The 23,532-nt window shown below is 41.7% G+C and overlaps 1 protein-coding gene across 1 annotated transcript in view; it reads left to right on the top strand.

Moving 5' to 3' along the window:
• PRKN (parkin RBR E3 ubiquitin protein ligase) overlaps positions 1-23,532 on the top strand; it is a 1,223,721-nt gene that overhangs the window by 1,173,087 nt on the left and 27,102 nt on the right. The window contains exon 10 of the mRNA XM_074948732.1: positions 23,024-23,110. Coding sequence (XP_074804833.1) covers positions 23,024-23,110 — 87 coding nt within the window. The remainder of the gene's footprint in view (positions 1-23,023; positions 23,111-23,532) is intronic.

The following is a 23,532-nucleotide window of genomic DNA, read 5'->3' as shown; positions in this document are numbered from 1 at the left end:
TGTCATGAGCAACATGAAAGAAAAGCATGATGTCAGGAGTGAGCAAAGAGAAAAGTAAAGGCACTTAGGTGCAGCGTGATCAGGAGAGAAGTTTGGGCAATTTGTAAGCGGAGTGGAAGTATAGGAGATAAAGGCACAGAGGTATACAAGGTTGGAAGCTCTTTATAAAGAGGAGAAGCTTTAAGCTGAGAGGGAGCCAGTAAAGAGAGTCAAGAACTAGATGTCATAGCAGTGGGAACAAAAAATTACTTTGGAGTTACCGTTTTGGATGGGCTGCATGGGAAGAGCAATAAGAGAAAGTAATCAAATGTCTTGAAGACCGAATGTTTAGCTGGTAGTTATATTTTTATAGTAATTGCTGATGCCAAACGCTGAATGAATGCATACAATAGAATATAGAAATAAACACGTAGGGCCACATCACTGAAGAAAAATTGGAGTTTTGCCAGTTTCCACCAGCTGAGGATCTGGCCAGTGTAGCATACAGCTTTGTATAGAATCAGATCATCAGAACAAAGCCTAATTTTCATACTGTATGAACTCTTACATGCTCCTTTTTATTAAAACCAAACAAACAATAAGCCCCATCTTAACGTAGCTTCTTAGAAGCAATAACTAATAAGACAGCAGTTTATCAGGTGTATATGTTTGTTCTAAAGGAACAGATCATTTTTCACTACAGTCAGTGATTCCCAAGACCCCGAAGGAGATATGCTAGCTCAGACTCCTGTTGAAATCAATGTGACTCCCTGTGGGCACAGGGATCTGTGGTAGCACATTTATTTGCAGGAATAGGGGCCAAGGACCTCCCCCTCCCATTCTGATTCCAGTGTTTAAATCCACAGTGGTGGATTTCCTGTTTCTTGAATTCAAGACTTGGATACCTTTCTGGAAGATAAAACAATGAGGAGTCCTTGTGGCACCTTAGAGACTAACAAATTTATTTGGGCATAAGCTTTTGTGGGCTATAACTCACTTCATCAGATGCATGGAGTGAAAAATACAGTAAGCAGGTATAAATATACAGCACATGAAAAGATGGGAGTTGCCTTACTAAGTGAGGGGTCAGTGCTAATGAGGCCAATTCAGTTAGGGTGGATGTGGCCCATTCCCAACAGCTGTCAAGAAGGGGTGAATATCAACAGAGGGAAAATTACTTTTTGTAGTGCTAACGAGGCCAATTCCATCATGGTGGATGTGGCCCATTCCCAACAGTTGACAAGAAGGTGAGAGTATCAACAGAGGGAAATTATTTTTTGTGGTGACCCAGCCACTCCCAGTCTTTATTCAGGCCTAAATTGACAATGTCACGTTTGCAAATTAATTCCAGTTCTGCAGTTTCTCATTGAAGTCTGTTTTTGAAGCTTTTTTGTTGAAGAATGGCCACTTTTAAGTCTGTTATTGAGTGTCCAGGGAGATTGAAGTGCTTTTTTGAATGTTACAATTTCTGGAAGATGTGCTTTAGACAAACACAAATTATTGCAGGAGTAACTGGGTGAAGTCTATGGCCTTTGTTTCATAGGATGTCAAATTATATGATCGAATAGTCCCTTCTGACCTTAAAATATATGAATTGATGGGCCTTGTGGGTTCTGAGCACCATGCAGGATCAGACCTTAAATAGGCAAAAGAAAATGTTACAACAACTTTAAAGCCCCTGAAAAATCTAGAAAGCATATCTTTCTGATTTTGCTAATCAATGGCAATACAGGAATGTAACATTGGATTGGTTACGCCGTAGACAAAGTGCTGAGTTGTAAAATTAATTTTCTACAGATATGCAAAATTTATGGGGTTTCTTAGCAGTGAGGAAAAACCTTGCTACCTGTCAATATATTTTGGTTGTTGTCAATATTTGTTGATTCTATACCCTAATGTATTTGATTTCTGAATATAGTTTTACCATTGCTAAAATGTACTCTATATTGTGGTGTTCATTAGCATGATGCTTCATTGAATTGTATTGACTAAGCTGAGATTGGAGGAGTGCCAATATATTTGCATTGCTTGTAAATCAGCTAATATCATAAACTTAAACTTTATGGATAATTGTTCTTACAATCTGGCTTATTTCTTTAAAAATAATCTTTTAGGAAAACAAACCACAGCAAGATCAGTGTAAAGTCATGTTATTTATTAAATATGTACTGTTTGAACACATTTGTCACAATCTGCCTACGGTTAAAAATAAGTGACCTGATCTTAGAACAAAATAATTTTAAAACCATACAAGTTGCTATAGAAGTGAGAGGAACAAAAATATAAGCATTTTTTTCCTCAGAGGAGCCATAGGATATCAGAGAGAATTGGGGCCTGATCCAAAGCCTATTGAAATCAAGGAAAGATTTTCACTGACTTCAGTAGACTTTGGATCAGGCCTTCACTTCTTAAAATCACAATAAAAAAAATCCCTGCTCATTCAGGAAGCAGAATATAGTTACCTTCTCCTCCTTGAAAAATAAAATTTGATGTTTTCAGCTTTAGGCCAATCACTTTCTCCAACAGAGTTTAAGGAAAGTTTACCTAATATGATGCCCAGCCTATTAGTAATAGGTCAAGAGTACTACTGCAGACTTCCTATACATCTAGTGATTTATTTCCCCTCTCTCTTACAGATCACCCATATTTGGCTGTATGCACTGTTGTTGTACTCTTGTCATTCCCAAGGATATTAGAGAGACAAGATGGATGACATATCTTTTATTGAACCAGCATTTCTTGGTGAGAGAGACAAGCTTTTGAGCTACACAGAGCTCTTCTTCAGGTCTGGGAAAGATATTCCGGGTGCCACAGCTAAATAGAAGATTGAACAGATTAGTTTAGCATAAGTAGTTAGCACATATTCTATCTGTTCAATCTTCTGTTTAGCTTTGATACCAAGAGTATCTTTCCCAGACCTGAAGAAGAGCTCTGTGAATCTTGAAAGCTTGTCTCTTTTACCAACAGAAGTTGGTCCAATAAAAGATGTTACATCACCCATCTTGTTTGTCTGATATTTGACTTTATCATCCTTTCAGAAGTAGAGATGAACTGAATCTGTAAAGGCTGGTTCTGGATCCATACCTTCACAGAGTTCAGATCCAGGGTTTTGTCAGTCCATTGTAGAGATTGGACCAGTGCAAAGTTGTTGTACAGAATATTGTGTTCTTCTTTGAGTGCTTGCTCATGTTGTACAAAATGTAGTGTTCTTCTTCGAGTGCTTGCTCACGTTGGTTCCATTCTAGGTGTGAGTGCGCGCCCATGTTCACAATCATCGGAGACTTTCACCTTAGCAGTATCCGTAGGGTCGACTGTGGCACCCCATTGAATGCCGTGGTATATCATGCATCGGTATATCAGGCGCTGCCGACCCTATGCCCTCTCAGTTCGTTCTTACCACCTGTGATGGTTGGTCGGAGCTCCTTGTCTTGCATTGCAAGGGCATTAGTAGTTCTTTCAGAGCCATTGTTCTGTCTCCTTTGTAGTTAATTGTTAGGTACTTAGTTTGACCATCAAGTTAAGTGGTAGATAATAGTTTTAATAGTTAGAGACCCATCTGGGACTTTGCCATGGAACAGGGCATGCCCCTGTTCCCCAGGCTTTAAGCCATGTTCATCGTGTACCGGGCCAATGCCCATTAGTGACCCCCAAAAAGCTGTTTGAAGTGTCTGGGGGAATCGCACAGAAAAGACAAGTGCAGGATCTGCAAGAACTTTCACCCTTGAACTCAAAAGGAGCAGGATATCTGCTTGAGGGCCTTCCTCATGGAGGCTGTAATTCGTCCTGTCTCAGAGCCCTCCAGATCGGACTCCACGCCTAGTACTTCGGTGTCAGCACACAGTGCATCACTGGCACCGGAATCTGCCCAGCAGCGCTCCCCCTCACAGGTGCCCAAGAAGCTTCTGAAGCCCAAGGACCTGTCGGCACCGTAGGATAAGTGGGCTTTGGGCAAAGGACCTGTGTTAGGCCACATGCCCGCCCCAGAGCTACATGGGGATACTGCTGTGGTTGGACCCCCTAGCCCAGCCAGGGATCCGCCTGCAACTCCCAGGAGTGGCAGGGGATCCTGGCCCCTCATAGGGTCACCTGTGCCCGAGGCGGCCCTGGTGGCCAAAAACCAAGTAGGCCAGCCAGCACCGCAGACGCCAAGCCAGGCAATGGACCCAGTTAAGACCAGACCTCTAAGGGCAAGCTAATTATGGGACCTCCCACTAAAGCAACTGAGCGTCCCCGGTCTGCAGGCATCAAACCCTGTCACCACGGCCTAGGACACTGGCGTTGCAGCCTCGGTCTCCGGTTAGAAGACCCAGGTCCCTAACACCAAGGTCCCTACCTATGAGGCACAGGATGCTCAAGTCACGCCACTGATCCCCATCCCTGCAGTACCGCTGAGCCTCCCGCCGGAGATCACTGCGGCATCAATCCCCAGTGCCTAGGCAGTCCCCCCAGCGTCTATCCCCCTTGGTACAGGATCATTCCTGGTCATGGCACCGGTCTCTGATTCTCCGGTACCATTCTTCGGGCAAGCACCATTCCTCACCCTTTCCTTACCAAACGCCGATGAGGGTCAGTCGACAGACTCTGGCATTTAGGACTCCACCCTGGGTGTCGGAAGGGCAGTTGTCCGAGTTGGAGGGAGAATTCAGCCCCTCACCTAAGAGAGACAAATCGCCAACAACCAGTGAGACTGGTACGGCCCTGGTAGTGGCCTGGCAGCAGGGGCAGTGGCCCACCAATGGCAGTACTGGAGACTGTTGGAAGCTTTTCTGCTGCCATGGTCAGGACCTCTCATGTACACCTTTCCCCCAGTTCCGTTGATCCACAGAGTCCTCATGAAGATCAAGCAGGACAGGGCGAAGGTGATCCTCATAACGCCGGCTTGGCCGCACCAGCACTGGTTCAGCACAGTGCTTGACCTCTCGGTGGCTGCTCTGTTACGGCTACCGCTCCAGACAGATTTGCTGTCACAAAACTACGGCGCCCTCCTGCACCTGAATCTGGAAGTGTTGCACCTGACAGCTTGGCTGCTGCATGGCTAAATGCGGAGGAGCAAGAGTGCTCAGCCAGAGTCCAGCAAGTCTTGCTGGGCAGCAGAAAGCCCTCCACTAGAGCGACCTACGTGGCCAAGTGGAGGCAGTTTACGTACTCATCCTCAAATAAGGGCATTCAGCCCGAGCAGGCTTTGCCGCAGTTGATCCTGGACTACTTCTGCACCTCAATCTCCAACACCTGTCCCTGTCATCCATTAAACTCCATCTGGCTGTTATTTCAGCTTTCCATCCGCAGCTTGAGGGTAGATCAGTTTTCGCCCACGACATGACTGCCAGGTTCCTCAAGGGCCTCGAGCGCCTCTTCCTGCATGTCAGGGACCCAGTCCCTCCATGGAACCTAAATCTTGTGTTATCCTGGTTCATGGCATCCCCCTTCAAACCTCTAGCTTCCTGTTCTCTCCTCCTCCTTTCTTGGAAGATAGCTCTCTTGGTCACAATAACTTTGGCCCACAGGGTCTCTGAGATTAGGGCACTTACCTTGGAACTGCCTTATACAGTCTTTTACAAGGAAAAGGTCCAACTGCATCCACACTCAGTCTTCCTGCCCAAGGTGGTCTCCTGGTTTCATATGGGCCAGGACATTTATCTGCCCATCTTTTTTCCAAAGCCGCGTAAGTCGGAGGAGGAGCATTGCTGCATTCCCTAGATGTCAGAAGGATGCTAGCTTTCTACACTGAATGGACCAAGCCATTCTGCAAATCTATGCAGCTGTTCATCACAGTGGCCGACAGAATGAAAGATCATCTGGCTAGCTTTGGTAGAACAGTGTTGCAAGCCGCTAGACTATGAACTCTGAGCCCACCTCCAAGGATACTGCTTGTGAGTCACCTAGAATGGAATCGACATGAGCAAGCACTCCAAGAAAAAGCAGTTACCTTAGTTTCATAGCTATTGTTCTTCGAGATGTTGCTCATGTCCATTCCATTACTTGCCCTCTTACCCCTCTGTTGGAGTTGCCGGAAAGAAGGAACTAAGCGGGCATAGGGCCAGCAGAGCCTGATATACTGATGAATGAGCGCAGCATTCAAGGGGGTGCTGCAACTGACCCTATGGATACCACTAAGGCAGAAGTCTCTGACGACTGTGCACATGGGCATGCACACACCTAGAATAGAATGGCCATGAGTAGGGCCCTACCAAATTCACAGTCATTTTCTTCAATTTCACGGTCATAGGATTTTAAAAATCATAAATTTCATGATTTCAGCTATTTAAATCTGAAATGTCATGGTATTGTAATTGAAGGGATCCTGACCCCAAAAAAAAGAGGTGTGAAGGGGTTGCAAGTTTATTGCAGGGTGGGTTGCGGTACTGCTACCCTTACTTCTGTGCTGCTGGTGGTGGCAGTGCTGCCTTCAGAGCTGGGCAGCTGGAGAACAGTGGCTGCTGGCCAGGAACCCAGCTCTGAAGGCAGAGCTGCCCCCAGCAGCAGAGCAGAAGTAAGGATGGCATGGTATGGTATTGCCACCCTTACTTTTGCACTGCTGCCTGAAGAGCTAGACCCTCAGTCAGCAGCTGCCGCTCTCTGGCCACCGAGCTCTGAAGGTAGCTCAGAAATAAGGGTAGCAATACCACAACCCCCCTAAAATAAACCTGTGACACCCCCCTCCCTCCGCAACTTCTTTTTGGGTCAGGACCCCAAATTTGAGAAACCCTGGTCTCCCCTATGAAATCTGTGTAGTATAGGGTAAAAGCACACACAAGACAAGATTTCATGGCAGCAGACCAGATTTCATGGTCCATGATGTGTTTTTCATAGCCGTGAATTTGGTAGGGCCCTAGATATGAGCAACGCATTTCGAAGAACAACAGTTACCAAAGGTTGGTAACTGGGTCTGTGGGTTTTTTTGGTTCAGAGCCACCTCTAGTCAGAGTCATCTAATGTGTCTACTTGCCTCAATTAGATTACTATCCCACAGCTAGAATTTGCACCACAAGACTTTCATGCTCACTCTCAGCTATAGCACGGGATGATATAGACTTCGAAGAGCACTCTAATCAGATTTGATTACTAGATAGTCATTGTTCTTTATTTTTAAATTGTTTCTCATGTTCATAGCTTCCAAGTAAATTAAAGGTAGAAGAGACCCACAAGATCATATAGTCCATCTCTCCACAATGAACAATTTTTCCTCATAGTATATTCTAGTGCTTTGTCCAGTCTGGTGTTATTAAAAGGACATGCATTCCCACAGAGTTCTTCTTGAAGCTAATCATTTTAGAAAAAATAGGTTTCTAAAAAAGGAAAATGTGCATGCTTGCTCTCTCTCTCTCCCAAACACACATACATACGGACAGCATGAACTGCACTTCGGAGAGAATGTGAACAAAGCAAAACCCCTAAGAAAGTACCACAGTATCTAATTTTCTGTAATATATTATTTATGTTGTTTTAATTGCTGGATGATGATATTTAGAAGGTGATGGGGGGTTATGATGTTTCAGCTTGCCCTGTTCAGGAGTCTTAAGATGCAATATCCTTGAAATAAAGAGGTCCCTTTCCTCCTTTTTATGTGTTCCCTTGCATCTGAATTCCATTTCTTCTTTGAGACTGTCTTGTCAGGACTAGTTTTGCATGTATCAGCTGTTAGTAACCCTAGACTGGGTCCTGGCTGTTCAATATGATTTTTTTTTTTTTATTCAGTTGCAGAAGCTTAGCAGAGCTTTCCCAGTGTTGATTCCTGTGTCGCTGCTGCCATCTTCTGGGAAAGGTTTTTTATGTTGTTTTCTTTAAGATTGAATTTGGCAAGATCAACAACAGTAATCTGAGCAGCACAGACTAAAGGCTTATATGTAAGAAAGGTTTTGATGGTGATCGAGATTTTTTCAAAGGAGCACAGAGAAGATAGGTGCCATTTTTGTTGAAATTCAGTGTGAGTTGGGCACCTAACTCCCTTAAGCTCTTTTGAAAATCCCATACTGAATGTGAGTGTTTCAGACTATATTTTCACACAACCATGTTAATGCACCCACCAGATTTCCAGGTCTATTTACATGTAAATGTATAGCTGGATGCTCAGATGCCTAGGTAGGGGTGGTTTCACATGCAAATTGGTCTGTCACAATAATTTTGTGGGTGTATTAACTGAAGTCCTTTGAAATTGTAGCCCTTTCTGCCATAGAACCTCAGAAACTGCTAGAGATAGAGCAGAAGACAAACAGCCAAATTCATCTCTGGTGACATCCCTTATTATTAGTTGTATGCATTCAACAACAATTGTCTTTCTTTAAACTTGGGAGAAGTGATAAATTAAAGGATAACTTTATGGAGCTCCTAGCCACTCAGACTGTGATACCAGAGTTCCAAAATTCAACCTGATACTAGGTTAAAGTTGAAATTTATCTTAAAGTTATGCTGTTATGTGCTTTTAAAATTTCATTTTAAATACATTCCTAAATTATTAAATTTTCTTTTACTACTTAGCTGTGCCTTCCTTCCAGACAGAGCTCCAGCCGTGGTTCTGTTTGGCATGCATCCCTATTCATGTTTCAGAGTGGTAGCCGTATTAGTCTGTATCAGCAAAAACAACGAGGAGTACTTACTCCTCATTGTTTTTATCCCTGTTCATGTACAGCATCACTTATAATGGCAGATCTGCTTTAGAGACATCCAGCCAGATTCTCATCTCAGCAATTCCAGTATAAACCCAACATCACTTCAGTGGGGTTAAATTGGATTTATACCAGTGTAACTGTGATAACAGTCTGGCCTGTGGGGTATTGTTTAACTTGCGCTTACTCTTTGCTGTGTCAGAACAAACACACTGTAGGCTGTCAGTATTAGCTGTGTTTTTAGGTAGGCTGGTTTGTTTGTTCCTCAGTTCTAAGAAGCAGAATGCTAGTTTAAATAAATATTTCAAATCCACAGCATATTCTTCAACAGTTTTAAGGTACATCAAAATTTAGACGCACTCTGTATTTTGGATTCCCATTAAAATATTTCTCACTGTCCTAAATCATGTTTTCCTTCTAATCCTTTTATTGCTCATATTGAGTGCCTAAAATAATCCAGTAATGATAGGAAAAGGATAATAATTTTTGTCCAGAGCTTTCCCAAAGAAACATCATGCCATTTATTATGGAAATCGTTTGCAGGAATCTGAAGTTTACCTGCAACCTCTTACATTTTCCTAGTCATCCAGGCATAAAATTGCTCAAAATCACATACTAGATAGCTAGTGCCTGTGGCCTTAGAACCTCATCCTGCAGCACTGGCTTTAGTTGCCATTGACTTCAAAGGGAGCAGTCATTATACAAGTCATTATACAATAGTTCTTCCCTCCAGTGGTGCCAGCAGCAGCCTGACACTAATCTGAGTCACAAAGAGCAAGCCATGCAACTCTGCCACCACCATCTGCCCCAACTCCGTGGGTGCTCCAGCCCTGGAGCACCCACAGAAAAAAATAGTAGGTGCTCAGGACCCACCAGTGGGCCCCGCCAATCAATTTCTCCCCCTTCCCCCAGCGCCTCCTGTGCCCGCAGAGGATCAGCGGCGGGCACAGGAGGTGCTGGGAGGAGGAGGGGGAGCAGGAGAAGGAAGAGGCGAGGTGAGGGTGGGGCCAGGAAGAAGTGGGACAGGTGTGTCATCCTGCCTCAGTGGGTCATAGCTGAGGATACCAGATTCAGGACAAACTGCTGAGAAATAGGGCTGACTCATACCAAACTGGTGGTGGTTCTATTTTAAGATATACTAAGCCGGAAACAAAAAGTAAACTTCTGTCTCACCACACTGGTTAACAAGAAGTCCAAACTACAGTCTCCTTAGACATCTCAGCCCTTGTTTCATCCCCCTAGACTTTATGCTGAGTGGTTATTTAAAATCAATTTAATCAAACAAAGGATCCTTCTAATTCCAAGAGATCAGCCACATAGCCAGGTCCATATATAACTCAGATCTTACCCAATAATCACACTGTTGCCAATCCTTTAGTATCCAATATCTAAAGCTTTATTTATAAGAGGGAAGAAAAAGGAGAGAGTTAAAATGGTCAAAGAAATCAGATACATACAAACACTGCAAACCTCTTGGATCAGATCTGTAGCAATGATGGAATAAACTGGTGGCTTGTAAAGTCTCTGGTAACCTCCAAAAGACTGGAAGGTCCTCAGTCCTTTGGAGATCAGAGCAGGAAAGAGGCAAAAGGGAGATGTTTCCAGGGTCTTTTATACCTTTTCCCATGGGGAGGGAATGCACTGTCTTAGTTTGTGGAAAATTACAGGCACAAGATGGAGTCCAGGGTCACATGAGCTAGTCACATGCCCTTGCGTAATTTGATGACTCATAGGAGTAGCCATTACCCATAATCTGGCTAAAGTGTCCACAAGACGGCTCGTCAGGTGAGGAAAAGCTTCTTCTATGACCCACTGTGAGAGCTAAGTATTCTTTGATGGGCATTCAGCTTGAATAGTTCATTCACAATGTGCTGGCCAGACTGGATATAAATTACCTGGTGGTTTTACCCCAGGAGCAAACACATTTGAAATACTGGTACATAGTCAATATTCATAACTTTAGATACAAAGATGATACATGCCTACAAACATGATAATCACACTCAGCAAATCATAACTTTTCCATTGACACCTTACATGATATACTTTGTACAAGATCTTTTGCAATTGTCCAAGAGTGGCAATATTAATGATATAAATGGTCATGTTTCAGTTATACAGCATCACATTGTGGAATGTGTTAATATGGTCTCAGACTCTAGTCAGAAAGCTAAGGACTAGATTGTGCTCCTCGTACACATGGGCAGGAGTGGAGAGCTGTGAAGGAGGCACTCTCCTCCCTCCCAGTCTCTTCAGCAGCTTTCCAAGGTCATCTCATGATAGCAGTCTCTTGTCTTCCCTGAGCTCAGGGATTGCTCACTCCTGATCCTCCCCTCTTCAGCCCCCCCCCACCCCCTCACTTGGGTAGAAAGCCAGTGAGGAAGGGGATTGAATGGGGAGGCATATTTGACCACCCACAGAACTCAGCAAGCAGAGGCTAGCTCATCAGATGCAGATTGCACCTGGCCCCCAAACAAAAGCAGAAGTTTTGAAAGAGATGATCTGCCTCAGGCGTAACCTCTTCAATGCTCCCCAGTGCCCCCTGTAGAGAACTGTGGAATAAAGGCCAAGATCTAGGTCTTAGGGAGGAATATACATACATTTTAATGTGTATAAGTCAGGAGGGAGACTTTCACTTGTATGTTTTATAGGATAACAGAGAGCTCTTGCAGACATTTGATGCTGTCATACACTTAAAGCTTTTAATGTTTATAGAAAATTGCCACTTATGATATTGATGGCAAATTGCCCTCAGATTGCAGGAGCTGCACCGAGAGTGCTCCTGTATTTTTGACACTGTTTTGACAGATTGTCGTACTCTTCACAAAAGTTAGATTTTAGCTGATGTATGAGCAGTAAGTATGCGCGCTATATTTTAAGGGAAAAGACCTACATTGTTCTACCAGTACTAGTATTCTTGTGATTACTTTAAGCGCTAATAAAACGGGCTCATTAAAAAGGATGGTTACTTTAATGTGGTAATCTTTATTGGGGTAGTTGCAGTGTTCCTTATACTGAGAATGGGCATTGACACAAATACTACAGTAAATGTAGGTACTGCAGGTTTTAACTAACCAGTTTTGAAGGTACTCATAAGAATGGCCATACTGGGTCATATTAATGGTCCATCTAGTCCAGTATTCTGTCTGTGACAGTGGCCAGTGCCTGATGCTTCTGGCAGCTGGAGGTTTAGGGATACTCAGAGCATGGGGTTGCATCCTTAACCATCTTGGCTAATAGCCATTGACAGACCTATTCTCCGTGAACTTATCTAATTCTTTTTTTAATCCACTGATACTTCTGGCCTTGACAACATGCCATGTCAACGAGTTTCACAGGTTGTCTGCGCATTGTGTGAAGGAGTTTACTCACTGTAAACATAAATACCACAAAACGGGACATATGGTTGCAAAGCTGACACTTTGGTGCGTGGTATAACATGGTGCCAAAGGCAAAGTCAATATACCATTCCAGAAGTGTGGCTCCCAAAAGCAGCACAGCAAAGGAGTGTGACATTCTATTTTTTTAAAAAGGTATAATTGGCTGTAACGGGGTGTATTGGCCCTTTAAGAATAAAGAGGGCCAGAAGACCCCATTCCAGGTGTTAGAATGCACAAAGGCCCAGAAAATGGCCAGGTGGTAGAAGAGAGGAAGTGGTCCAGGAGAATTAGGAGTTTGTAGGGAACCCAGGACACTTCCTTTAAGGGCCCACAATCAGGAGCTCTATAGGGTAGGGTGGGGTAGGGCTCCCCTTACTTGCAGCCAATCAGGAGGAGCTCTCTGGAAGAGGGCAGTATATAGACTTACCTTCTCCCTCAGAACATGGGAAACACTGAAAGAGAAGAAAGCCAGGGCCAGAGCTTCAGCTAGAAAGAGCTGAGAGTGGTGGCTTTGGGTGCAGCAGAGTGACAGAGGATGACCATGGGGTGTGGCAGAAGAACCAGAGCTAAACTGAATTATGATTATGGACCTTATGGTGGGGACTCACTGAAGATTGTTTGGATAATTTTGTGGTTAAGGACTCTGAGGACTATGTAGACTTTATTTGCAGTTAAACCAGCCTCAGACAGGGGTGCTGGAAGTCACAACAGAGACTGGAGCATTTAAGGCAGTGGTTCTCAAACTTTTATACTGGTGACCCCTTTCACATAGCAAGCCTCTGAGTGCGACCCCCCTTATAAATTAAAAACACTTTTTTGTATATTTAACACCATTATAAATGCTGGATGCAAAGTGGCGTTTGGGGTGGAGGCTGACAGCTTGCAACCCCCTCCTCCCCCCGCATATAATAACCTTGTGACCCTCTGAGGGGTCCCAACCCCCAGTCTGAGAACCCCTGATTTAAAGGGTCTGCAGGGGGAGGCTAACAGGCAAGGTGCCTGCAAAGCGATCCCTGGCCACAAAGGGGTGTTCAATAAGTGGCCACCCTGTTACTTATTTCCACTCAAAGCCAACGTAATAAGCGCATAGTTCCAGGCTAGTGAGATGGTTCTCTCATAATTATGTAGGCTGAACTCTAATTAAGCAATCAGACTGCTCTCTCACTCCTGCACATTTCTGAAGTATAAGTAATGAATGGAATCCTTTATAATGAAGGAGGTGGTGGTGGGGGATTGGGGTCTTTTTTTTTTTTAAACGAAACAGCTTCACTGTAAATATTTCTCTATAATTAACACTATAATATACATTTTGCAATGCACTAGAAAAAATGGTACTTTTATTTTACTAAACAAACATGCACTATGCCTAGGTTACGTTGTATAGCATGTGTAGTGATTTTGTATGTAACATTGCCTAGCAGCTCTGATTTGCTTCAGGGCTTGTCTGTGTTTTCATTGTAAATCCCTACTTCAATCCACAGTTTATTGCTTGACTATAAAAACTGGACTTTGTGTTAAAACTTGGTGTCTTATTTTATGTTGTTTATATATTTTCAAAACAAAACTCTATTTTTTTGACGAATTGTTCATTTTATGGGGTAGCAAAACACAAAAACACCACAACAGACTTTTGCTTATTTGGTGCTTTCTTTGTTATTATTTAAAGGGCCACTCTCCAGATAAACACTATACTTAAAAAATCCTTACCTGTCTGACAAAAACCACTATACAGGAGAGAAATTGAATTTAGAACTCCTACATGCTTCCCAACATACTTGTGGTTTCTTTAGTCAGCATGGACAGTGAAAATAGACTTCTAAATTTCATCCCATGACTCTAATGCACTAGCGGGTAATTGTGTTCAGGTGTTTAACAACTGTGGGAAATCTTTAAATAGCCTTCCCCTCCACCCACTCACACAAAAACAACATGTTTTCTTTGACTTTCAAAATAAATTGTGAAACTATTTCTACTTACATTAGACTTTGGAAAACCATTTCTTCATTACAAAACCAGTTGTTGTGGCTTAAACTCATTGATCAGCCTGTTTAAAAAAAAAAGGAATGTTGCCAGTCCACAGACCATTATGCCCAAGAGGGATTTGGGGATTTTTGCAATATCTAAAGACAATATATATGTATAAATATATATACACACACTAAAGTGTATGTACTATATAACCAATGATATTAAAGGGCTGAAGAGGAAGGGTTGTCCAATGCTTAGGGCACTAGCCTGAGACTTGTTCAGTTCCATGGTCCACCACAGACTTCCTGTGTTACCTTGTAAAAATCACTGAGTCTTTCTGTGCCTCAGGATCCCCACCCATACAATGGAGATAATACTTCCCTAGTTCACTGGGGTGTTGTGAGGATAAATATATTAGAGATTGTGAGGCAGTCAGATACTATCATGGTGGGAGTCCAGATAAGTACTGTGACTGGTTGGATCACAGAAACTCTCTTGGGGCTGCCAACTGATGGGCCAAGATTACTTCTGCCCCTGCTTTCCTGCCCTGGCAGCTTGGGACTTCAGTGCCCTGCCTGGTTTGAGCCAGACCCGCTAGCCTGTTGCAAACCCAGACCCAGGTCTTAACCAGGTCCCATAACAGCTGTAGGCTTGATTGAAAGCAGCTTAAGAAGTGTTCCTGTCTTTAACACTCAGATGCCCAACTCCCAATGGGGTCCAAACCCCAAATAAATCAGTTTTACCCTGTATAAAGCTTATACAGGGTAAACTCATAAATTGTTCGCCCTCTATAACACTGATAGAGAGCTATGCACAGCTGTTGCCCCCCCCGGTATTAATTAACCCAGAGTACGTATTAATAAGTAAAAAGTGATTTTATTAAATACAGAAAGTAGGATTTAAGTGGTTCCAAGTAGTAACTGACAGAATAAAGTGAATTACCAAGCAAAACAAAATAAAACCTGCAAGTCTATGCCTAATACAGTAAGAAAACTGAATACAGATAAAACCTCCCCCTCAGAGGAGTTCTAGTAAGCTTCCTTTTACAGACTTGTCTTCTTCTAGTTTGGGTCCAGCAATCACTCACACCCCCTGTAGTTACTGTCCTTTGTACCAGTTTCTTTCAGTTATGCTTGGGGATGGAGAGGCTATCTCTTGAGCCAGCTGAAGACAAAATGGAGGAGTCTCCCAGGGGTTTAAATATACTTTCTCTTGTGGGTGGATACCCCTCCCTCCCCCATGTAGAAATCCTGCTACAATTCGGAGTTTTAAAGTCACGTGGGCAAGTCACATGTCCACGTATGACTCAGAACTTACAGGTGGCAGCCATGGTTCACATGCTACCTTGAACGTCCTCATGTGGACTTCTTATGTGGATTGGAGCTTCCAAGATCCATTGTCCGTTAAGTGCTTCTTGACTGGGCACTTAACTTGCACATTCTTTTCTCAAGAAGCTGACCAAATGCTTTACTAAGGCTATTTAAAATCAAACAAGTATACAGCCAATATTCATAACTTCAAATACAACAATGACACATGCATACAAATAGGATGAATATATTCAGTAGATCATAACCTTTACATATATATGTTACATGGCATATGTATCATAAAACATATTCCAGTTATGTCATATATACATTCATAAGCATATTTCCATAAAGCCTTACGGGGTGCACCATAACAAGTACCTTATATTTATCCATTAACTCTTGGTGTATTTGATTGATGTGTGCTGAATAGCCAATTGCTTTGGGATTCAACAAAGACTCTCTTTGGTCCTCTTTGTATTAGACCATACTTGGTTAGTTTCTGTTCTGTTCCCTATAGGTTCTTCTATTGTCCTCATTACTGTAGTATTTGAGTGTGTTCCATGAATGTATTAAGCAACATAACTAATACCTGACATGTGGTTCATTCTCTCCTCTCTCTCATCCTTTTCCCAAGCGTTGTTGTTTTGTTTGGTAGGCTTTTTCTTTAAAATGTACGTGCTACTCAGTGTTTATGCATTTGGAGTGGAAGGTGATGAGGTTTGATTGTCCTTAGTTCTTGAGGAAGATCATTCCACAGTTTTGGACTGGCCCCAAGAAAGCTCTCTCTCTTGCACAGATGAGCTTTACCCAGGAAGTTCAGTTGTACTTGAGAAGCAAAATTGTTGACCGTGGTCTTCATCTTGGAGCTTTAATTTGTCTTGGTGTCTTCCGTCTACAGTGGAGTCCCATCTTACATGGGGGTTAGGTTCTAAAGTCAGCTCGTAGGGCAAAAATTGCATATAGTCAAAAAGAAAGACAGACAGAAGAATGAAAGAATAAAAAAGGGAGCAACACGACTTCAACATTGTTGTGCGCAAACTGGAGTGCCGTAGAGAGGCCAGAAGCATTGTCTACAATCAGCAACACTTTAAAGTCAAGTCCTCTCTCTTCGAGGTACCGCTTGACCTCCGGAATGAAACACTTGTGGAACCAATCCAGAAATAATGCTGCCGTCACCCAAGCCTTTTTATTTGATTGCCAGAACACAGGCAGGAGATTTTTGTTCTTGCCTTTTAGGGCCTGGGGATTTGCAACCCTGTAGAGCAAGCCTGGCTTTATTAAATGCCCAGCCGCATTGCCACAAAACATAGTCACATGGTCTTTAGCTGTTTTGAAGCCAGAGGCTTGTCTTTCTGATTTCGGAGTGTAAGTGCGGTTGGGCATTTTTTTCCAGAAGAGTCCAGTCTCGTCAGCATTAAAAACTTGTTCCGGAAGATAGCCCTTTTCTTCTATGATTTTCTTTAGTTGTTTGGGGTAGGCTTTTGCTGCCTCTTCATTGGCAGATGCAGCTTCACCAGTAGCCTGCACGTTTTTGAGGTTGAAGCGGTTCCTAAAACTGTTAAGCCAGCCTTGGCTGGCTTTGAATTCCTTCTCATCAGAAGGCTGTCTCTCTTCGGTGGGAGGTTTGAACAGCACGTAGAGGCTAAGAGCCTTTTCTTGCAACGTGTTGCCATCGATAGGCACATATTTACAGTTCATGTCTTCCAGCCCTAAGTTTAATGCCTTTTCAGTCTTCACTAAAGTCTTATCACGCACTTGGCTCGTCACCTTAGTAGTTATTGGAGCACTTGATGCCACGGCTTGATGAATTTCTCTCTCAAATCTTGATGGCACGGATGCTAGATTCATTGTGGCCATATTTATGCGCCACGTTGGAGACCGACATACCGTCTCTCAATAAGTCCAACACAGCCAGTTTTTCCTCCAGCATTGGAACAGATTGCTGTTTCTTCGGTTGAGCACCAGATGAAATAGTTGGCTTGCGTTTAGGGGCCATGTTGTACAAAAAATACATATCTTTAAACACTAGAATCACACTCAGTGTGGCAACATGCTCATCGGATCGGCGGGCAGCGATCGATCCAATGGGGGTCGATTTATCGCATCTAGACTAGACGCGATAAATCGACCCCTGAGCGCTCTCCCATTGACTCCTGTACAGCACTCCACCACCGCTAGTTATTGTTATTTTTCTTTTCTTTTTTTGCCAAGCGCGTATAGTTGAATTCGCGTAAGTTAAATGCGCATATGATGCGTCTCCACTGTATAGTGCTGGTTCTAAATTGATGGCACTGAGTACTTACAAATGAGATGAGGTGAAAAAGAGCAAAGTAGAGGATCAGAAACAGGAGAGAGAGAGAGAGAAGTCTTTTTTCTTTTAGGACATCTTCCCTCCACACACACTGGAACCTGGAGTGGGCTAAATTCTGCTGTTTTACACTTGCATACCTTCAATGAACATGCCAGTCAATGTGGTTTTATGGAAAATAGGTCATGTCAAACAAACCTGATTTCGTTCTTTCATAGATTTACAACTTTGGTTGATAAAGATAACTGCATAGATAAAATATACTTTAGAATTTGTAAGGAGTTTGATTTAGTAGTGCATGACCTTCTGATTAAAAAAAACTAGCACCAGACAATATCAATAAAATACATATTAAATGGATTAAGAACTGGCTTAGTGACAGATCTTAAAGTAGTTGTCAATGGAAAAACATCATAAAAACAAGTGTGTTTCTAGTGGGATTCCACAGGGTGCAGTACTAGGACTGACACTATACAATATTTCATCAGTGATCTAGAAGTAAATATAAAATCATTGCTGATAAAATGTACAGTTGACACAAAGACTGGGAAAGGGGTACGTAGTGATGAGGTCAGGGCAGTCAAACAATCTGGATCACACAATCTGTGGCAATTCAAACAATTCAGCCAAATGCAAAGTTTTCCATCTAAAAACAAAAAATGCAGGCCATGTCTACAGCATGGGGGACTGTATTCTGGAAAATGGTGTATCTGAAAAAGATTTAAGGGTCATAGTGGATGATCAACTGCACATGAGCTACCAGTGTGGTGCTCTAGCAAAACGGGCTAATGTGACTTTTGGATGTATTCAAATAGACTGTAAGGCCAGAAGAGGTCATTGTGATCATCTAGTGTTCCCTCCTGTGTAACATGGGCCATAGGACTTCCCTGAATTATTTCCAGTTTGAACTAGAGCATCTTGTTTTTGAAAAAACACCTAGTCTTGACTTAACAATTTCCAGTGATGGGGACTCTACCACAACCCTTGATAAGTTATTCCAATGGTTAATTACCTTCACTATTAAAAATGTGCACCTGTTTCTAGTCTGAATTTGTCTTGCTTCAATTAATTTCAACAAGGTGAATTTTGTGATGCCTTTGTTAGACTGAGGAGCCGTTTATCATTAAATTTCTGTTTACCATGTAGGTACTTTCAGACTGTGATTAAGTTACTCCTTAATCTACTCTTTGTTAAACTAAACTGATTGCAGTCTTTTACTCTACCACTATAAGACATGTTTTCTGTTTCTTTAATCATTCTTTTTGTTCATCTCTAAATCTTCTCCAGTTTATCAATATCCTTCTTGAATTGTGGACACCAGAACTGGATACAAACAGGGGAATAATGAGTAGGGAGGTGATTTTACCTCTTCATACAGCAATTTACATTGATATCCTTGAATATCCATAAGGTGTTTGTCTGTGATTATACAAGCATACAGTAGAGAGCAGGCAGTGCGTGCAGAAATCTTTGACAGTAAAACTATTTGTAGGAAACACATTTGTAGTAGTAGTCATATATTATTTTATAGTATTTTCTAGAGACCCAGTCAGGCTTGGATGAGGGTGAGGGAAGAGAAATTCAATCAAATAAATGTGACTTTTATACACATTTCCTTTAACCATTTATAATGTTTAATAAAAGAACTAGTTAACCCCATCTATTCTCCCCTCCCGCTTCCCCAATCCATCTTTCATTGTAATGTCTTACTGGCATCCCGATAGAGGCGAATCTCAAGGAGAAATTTGAAGGGCATGAAGGGTGTTACCTATTAATTCTGGGAAGGTATTTCAGGTGTAAGAGGCAGCCTGAAAGAAGAAGGCACAAATATGTACGTGTAAGAAGCCCAAAATGGAAGGGGACTTGAAGGTGACGATAAAAATCTCAGTCTTGAAGCATTGGAGAATGTGAAGCTAGTACAGGGATTCAAAAATGGGAGTGCTGTGGTCAGAATGACATGCAAAAAGATGAATTTAATAGTTCTATTTTTGTAAATACAAGAGGGGACAATGTCAGCATTATGGGGACCAGGGAGGGGGTGGTAGTCAAGAAGGGAGATGAGAATTTTGTGTGCCTGGTCCAGGAAATGGTAAATCTTCAAAGTATTATGGAGAAGTGGCAAAACTGTATTTCTGAAGTATCCATCACCTTAGTATTTAAGAGCTAAGCTTTTCTAATTAGATTTGCCTGAAGAGTTCAAAAGTTTTTTTCACATACGGCTAAGTTCTGTTCTCAGTTACTCCTAGGCACCTCTGTCAGAATCCAGTTGCACCAGCGTTAACTAAGAGCAAAATTTGCCCCCAGCATCATTTTTTCCCCCAACACTACTTTTAGAGATGGGATCAAGCTGCAAATTCCAAACCCAGGCTTTGAACATGACAGTGTCCAGGTGTGTAGATGTGCACTTTTGTTTTGAACAATTATAAAGATAAGAACCCTTTATAAAATTGTGTCTAGATTGAGGTTCAGATTTTTAACACTTCTTAAATTTGAGCTTGTTTGGATCCAGGATTTTTGCTGAGGCCCATCTTCGATTATTTTGAGAAGCTTCCTGTATTTTTCTTTCAGCTGCAGCCTCCTAGTTCTTTATGATTGAAGAGGAGATTTTCAGAAGAACCTAAATAAATTTAGGCACACACAAGTCTTATTGTTTTTCAATTAGATTTGTGTGCCTAAAGCTGTCACTTGTTTCTGAAAATTTCCCCCTTAGTCCTCATGTCGTGCATGAACCTTAAAGGATAGATTTGAGACTTTTAGGATTTGTCTTTTTTTGTTTTTTCCAAGACTAGTATCTTTCATGTGGGTGCCAACAGCAAATTCTAAGACATAAATAATATACTAAGAAATAGTAACTTCTTGACCCGTACTTATTATCAAATTAAACTGTCAGGCTCTTTTTATTTAAAGAAATAAAGGGGAGAAAGTGTGATTTCAATTAGCAATTATGTCACATGATAATTTTTAAACACTTTAGTACAAAATTTATGCAAAAGTGCTACGTCCTAATTAAACAACTTAAATTCTTTTTTCTTTCCTGAGGCAAAATAGCTCCTATTATTATTATTAATGAAGCCATAAAATTCAGGTTAACTGGAGGAACTTTTTTGCCATATTTCATTTCCAAATCTTTTTTTTCCACATCTGAAAGTTAAAATGAATGAAACTATTTTATTAACCACTCTTGTTTAAACTGATGTGCCTTTTTTTTTTTTATTGCTCATGCTATGCTGTGACTGGGGAGTACTTAATGAATTGTATCAGGGAAGGCATATTTATTCTGATATAGCATGGAAGAACACCCTATTGATTGGTTTAACTGATTTTACATCTCATCCATTATCTAAGTTGTGAAAAGAGTTTACAGTCTCACCAAAAGATCAGACTCATTTCTATAGAAAGCAATGGGATGACATCACTTGTGGAGTTACTTGCAGCATATAAAATTACCATGGAAGGGGCCACACAGAATTGTAATACAACATAGTTTTGCGAATAGCATTGTTTCAACAGATATCGGTATTATGTAAACTGCAATATGAGGTAAGCCAAATATTGTTGCGAGAGGGGGAGGGGATTTTTTGCAAAATTTCCGTCTTTAAGATTTGTGAAACTTCCAAAAAATTGAATTAGAGTGAGATGAGAGAGCCTAGGGAATTGCAGCCCTTTGTGGCAAAACATTGGGTCTAGCAATGTAAATCACATAACCCTTTCATAGAGATATGTGTAGGGACAAAGAAATATAGAGGCCAGGAATAGGTAAAGTAAAAAGAAGAAAGAGAGTGGACAGTATAACTAAGGCATTCTGGGGATGCTATTTGTGTATTCCAGGATGGGCAGGGATGGTGTCCCTAGCCTCTGTTTGCCAGAAGCTGGGAATGGGCTACAGGGGATGGATCAGTTGATGATCACCTGTTCTGTTCATTCCCTCTAGGGCACCTGGCATTGGCCACTGTTGGAAGACAGAACACTGGGCTAGATGGACTTTTGGTCCTACCCAGTATGGCCATTCTTATGCCCAGCACACTGAGGCTGAGTCCTGACTGGGGCCTTTGGGTACTACCATAATCAAAACATTTATTAACAACAATACTGCAGTCTCTCATACATACAGCGTGCCTGGCAAAGATACCTCCATCATTAAACAGATTAATGATAAGCACAACTGAATTAACATAAGTGGTGATTAAAGGAAAAATAAGAAATTACAGATAATAGACATGATAGCCAAAGAAAACTGACAGACAAGAAAGGGCTGTAACTTTGATCTGGACAAAACAAAAACATTCATTTCATTCCATTCCTTTTCCCCAGCACTCCATGATGACTCCCATGTTACTTCTGGAGAGTAGAATCAGTCCTGTTGGCCTTGTTTTCTTTCACAGTGCTTCATGGCATAAAAATGTAGTTTCTTCAGCATGATAATAAAATGTGATTTTCTATAGTACTTACAAAATTGACAACAGAAGCTCAAAAGAGTTCAAAATGGAATTGCAGAGATGGAATTTGTGGCAGATAAATGTCCCAGTGTCAGGTTCCCCTGATATCCTTATTCATTACATCTGAATGCAGCTCTGTATCTAAAAATCAAGGCTGCTTTATCAGTCTTGCTTATAATGCCAGTCAGAATAGCTAACTGCTGAGAGGTCCTTCAGAGTCTGAAGGTGGGTCAAGACAGCATGGCTTCGGCACAGCGAGAGAGACGCATTTTACATTATTGACTTTTCCTCTTATCCACAAGGACACAGAAATTAATGTGGAATTGATGGGTCAAAGATTTTGACACATGTCAAGACAGATATCTTCATTTTGGAGTATAAAAATGGAACAAGCTTGTTGCATATGAACCATTTTAGATAGCAGTTACAGCTCAAGCAACGCTACAGATGAAATGTGTTACTAGTCTGTAAAGGACATTCTGTGTGGCTGAACTCTTATGAAAAGACCTATAGAATTTAACAGGGATGAAACAAATACAATTCTAAAAAAATTAATAAAATTCTACAGCAATTCCCCTAACAGCCTACACAACTGAATAGAGAATCATAGTCTTTCTATAGTGTTGTGGTTTGTTTTTGTTTTGCTTTTATTTTTTTAAACCATTCTATAGAAATCTATGAAAGGATATAATATTATGTTTTGTGCTGTGGTTCAAGTGACTTGTAGAAAGTTCTCTTTTACTAAATAATATAATAGTTTTCCAAAAGGGAATGTGTTTGACTAGGTACTTGGCATATAAACGACTTCCAATATTAAACACTATAAAAAGCGCTAAATTCAGCTTGTCCCCTTTTTGTATGAACAGATTTGCACTGTGAAAGAAAAACAACCCATTAGTATCCAACGATTTTGTATGTCCCACACAAAAGCTCATTTGATTAATCAAATTTATTTTTATTTTATCACTTCTGTGACTGAAATCTGCTGGTTTTATCCCTAACTTGTTTTTATGACTTGTGGGTTGGTTTTTTCCAGTTCGTGTTCTGCCGTGAATGTAAAGAAGAATACCACGATGGGGAATGCAGCACTCTCCTCAGTTCACAGGAAGCCATAGCCCAGAAGGTAGGGAACCCCATAACTCATTGCATTCCTATAATTAGCTTTGGCTCAGCTAGAGCAACATTTGTAGAATTGGTCCTAATTATAATTGTAAGTAAAAGCAACCCTGTTTGTATTGAATTGCTCCAATCACTGGAACTGCTGAATTGGCTTCCCCATAGGTTTCAGACTCTTTGATTCATACAGCCATTGAGTTCTGCCAGAAACATGCAGAGCCCTGCTATCAGTCAATAAAGAAATGGCCTCCCTGATGGGCCTTTGGGATTGTGTCAGTTCAACATGAATATCTTTGAAATGCTTTCTGTGAAGTCTTGCTTACTGTAGCGCAGTGACAACTCACCAGTGCAGCACCTCCTGCTGGTTGTCTCAGGAATTAGCTCTTTCCAGCCTTCAGAGCACCCTCTGCAGGCCAGTGGCTCACTTAC

Source organism: Natator depressus, chromosome 3 (genome assembly GCF_965152275.1).
Source record: "Natator depressus isolate rNatDep1 chromosome 3, rNatDep2.hap1, whole genome shotgun sequence".
NCBI classification, from domain to species: Eukaryota; Metazoa; Chordata; order Testudines; family Cheloniidae; genus Natator; species Natator depressus.
Note: the sequence above shows the minus strand (reverse complement) of the source record. Positions and strands in the feature narration are given on the sequence as shown.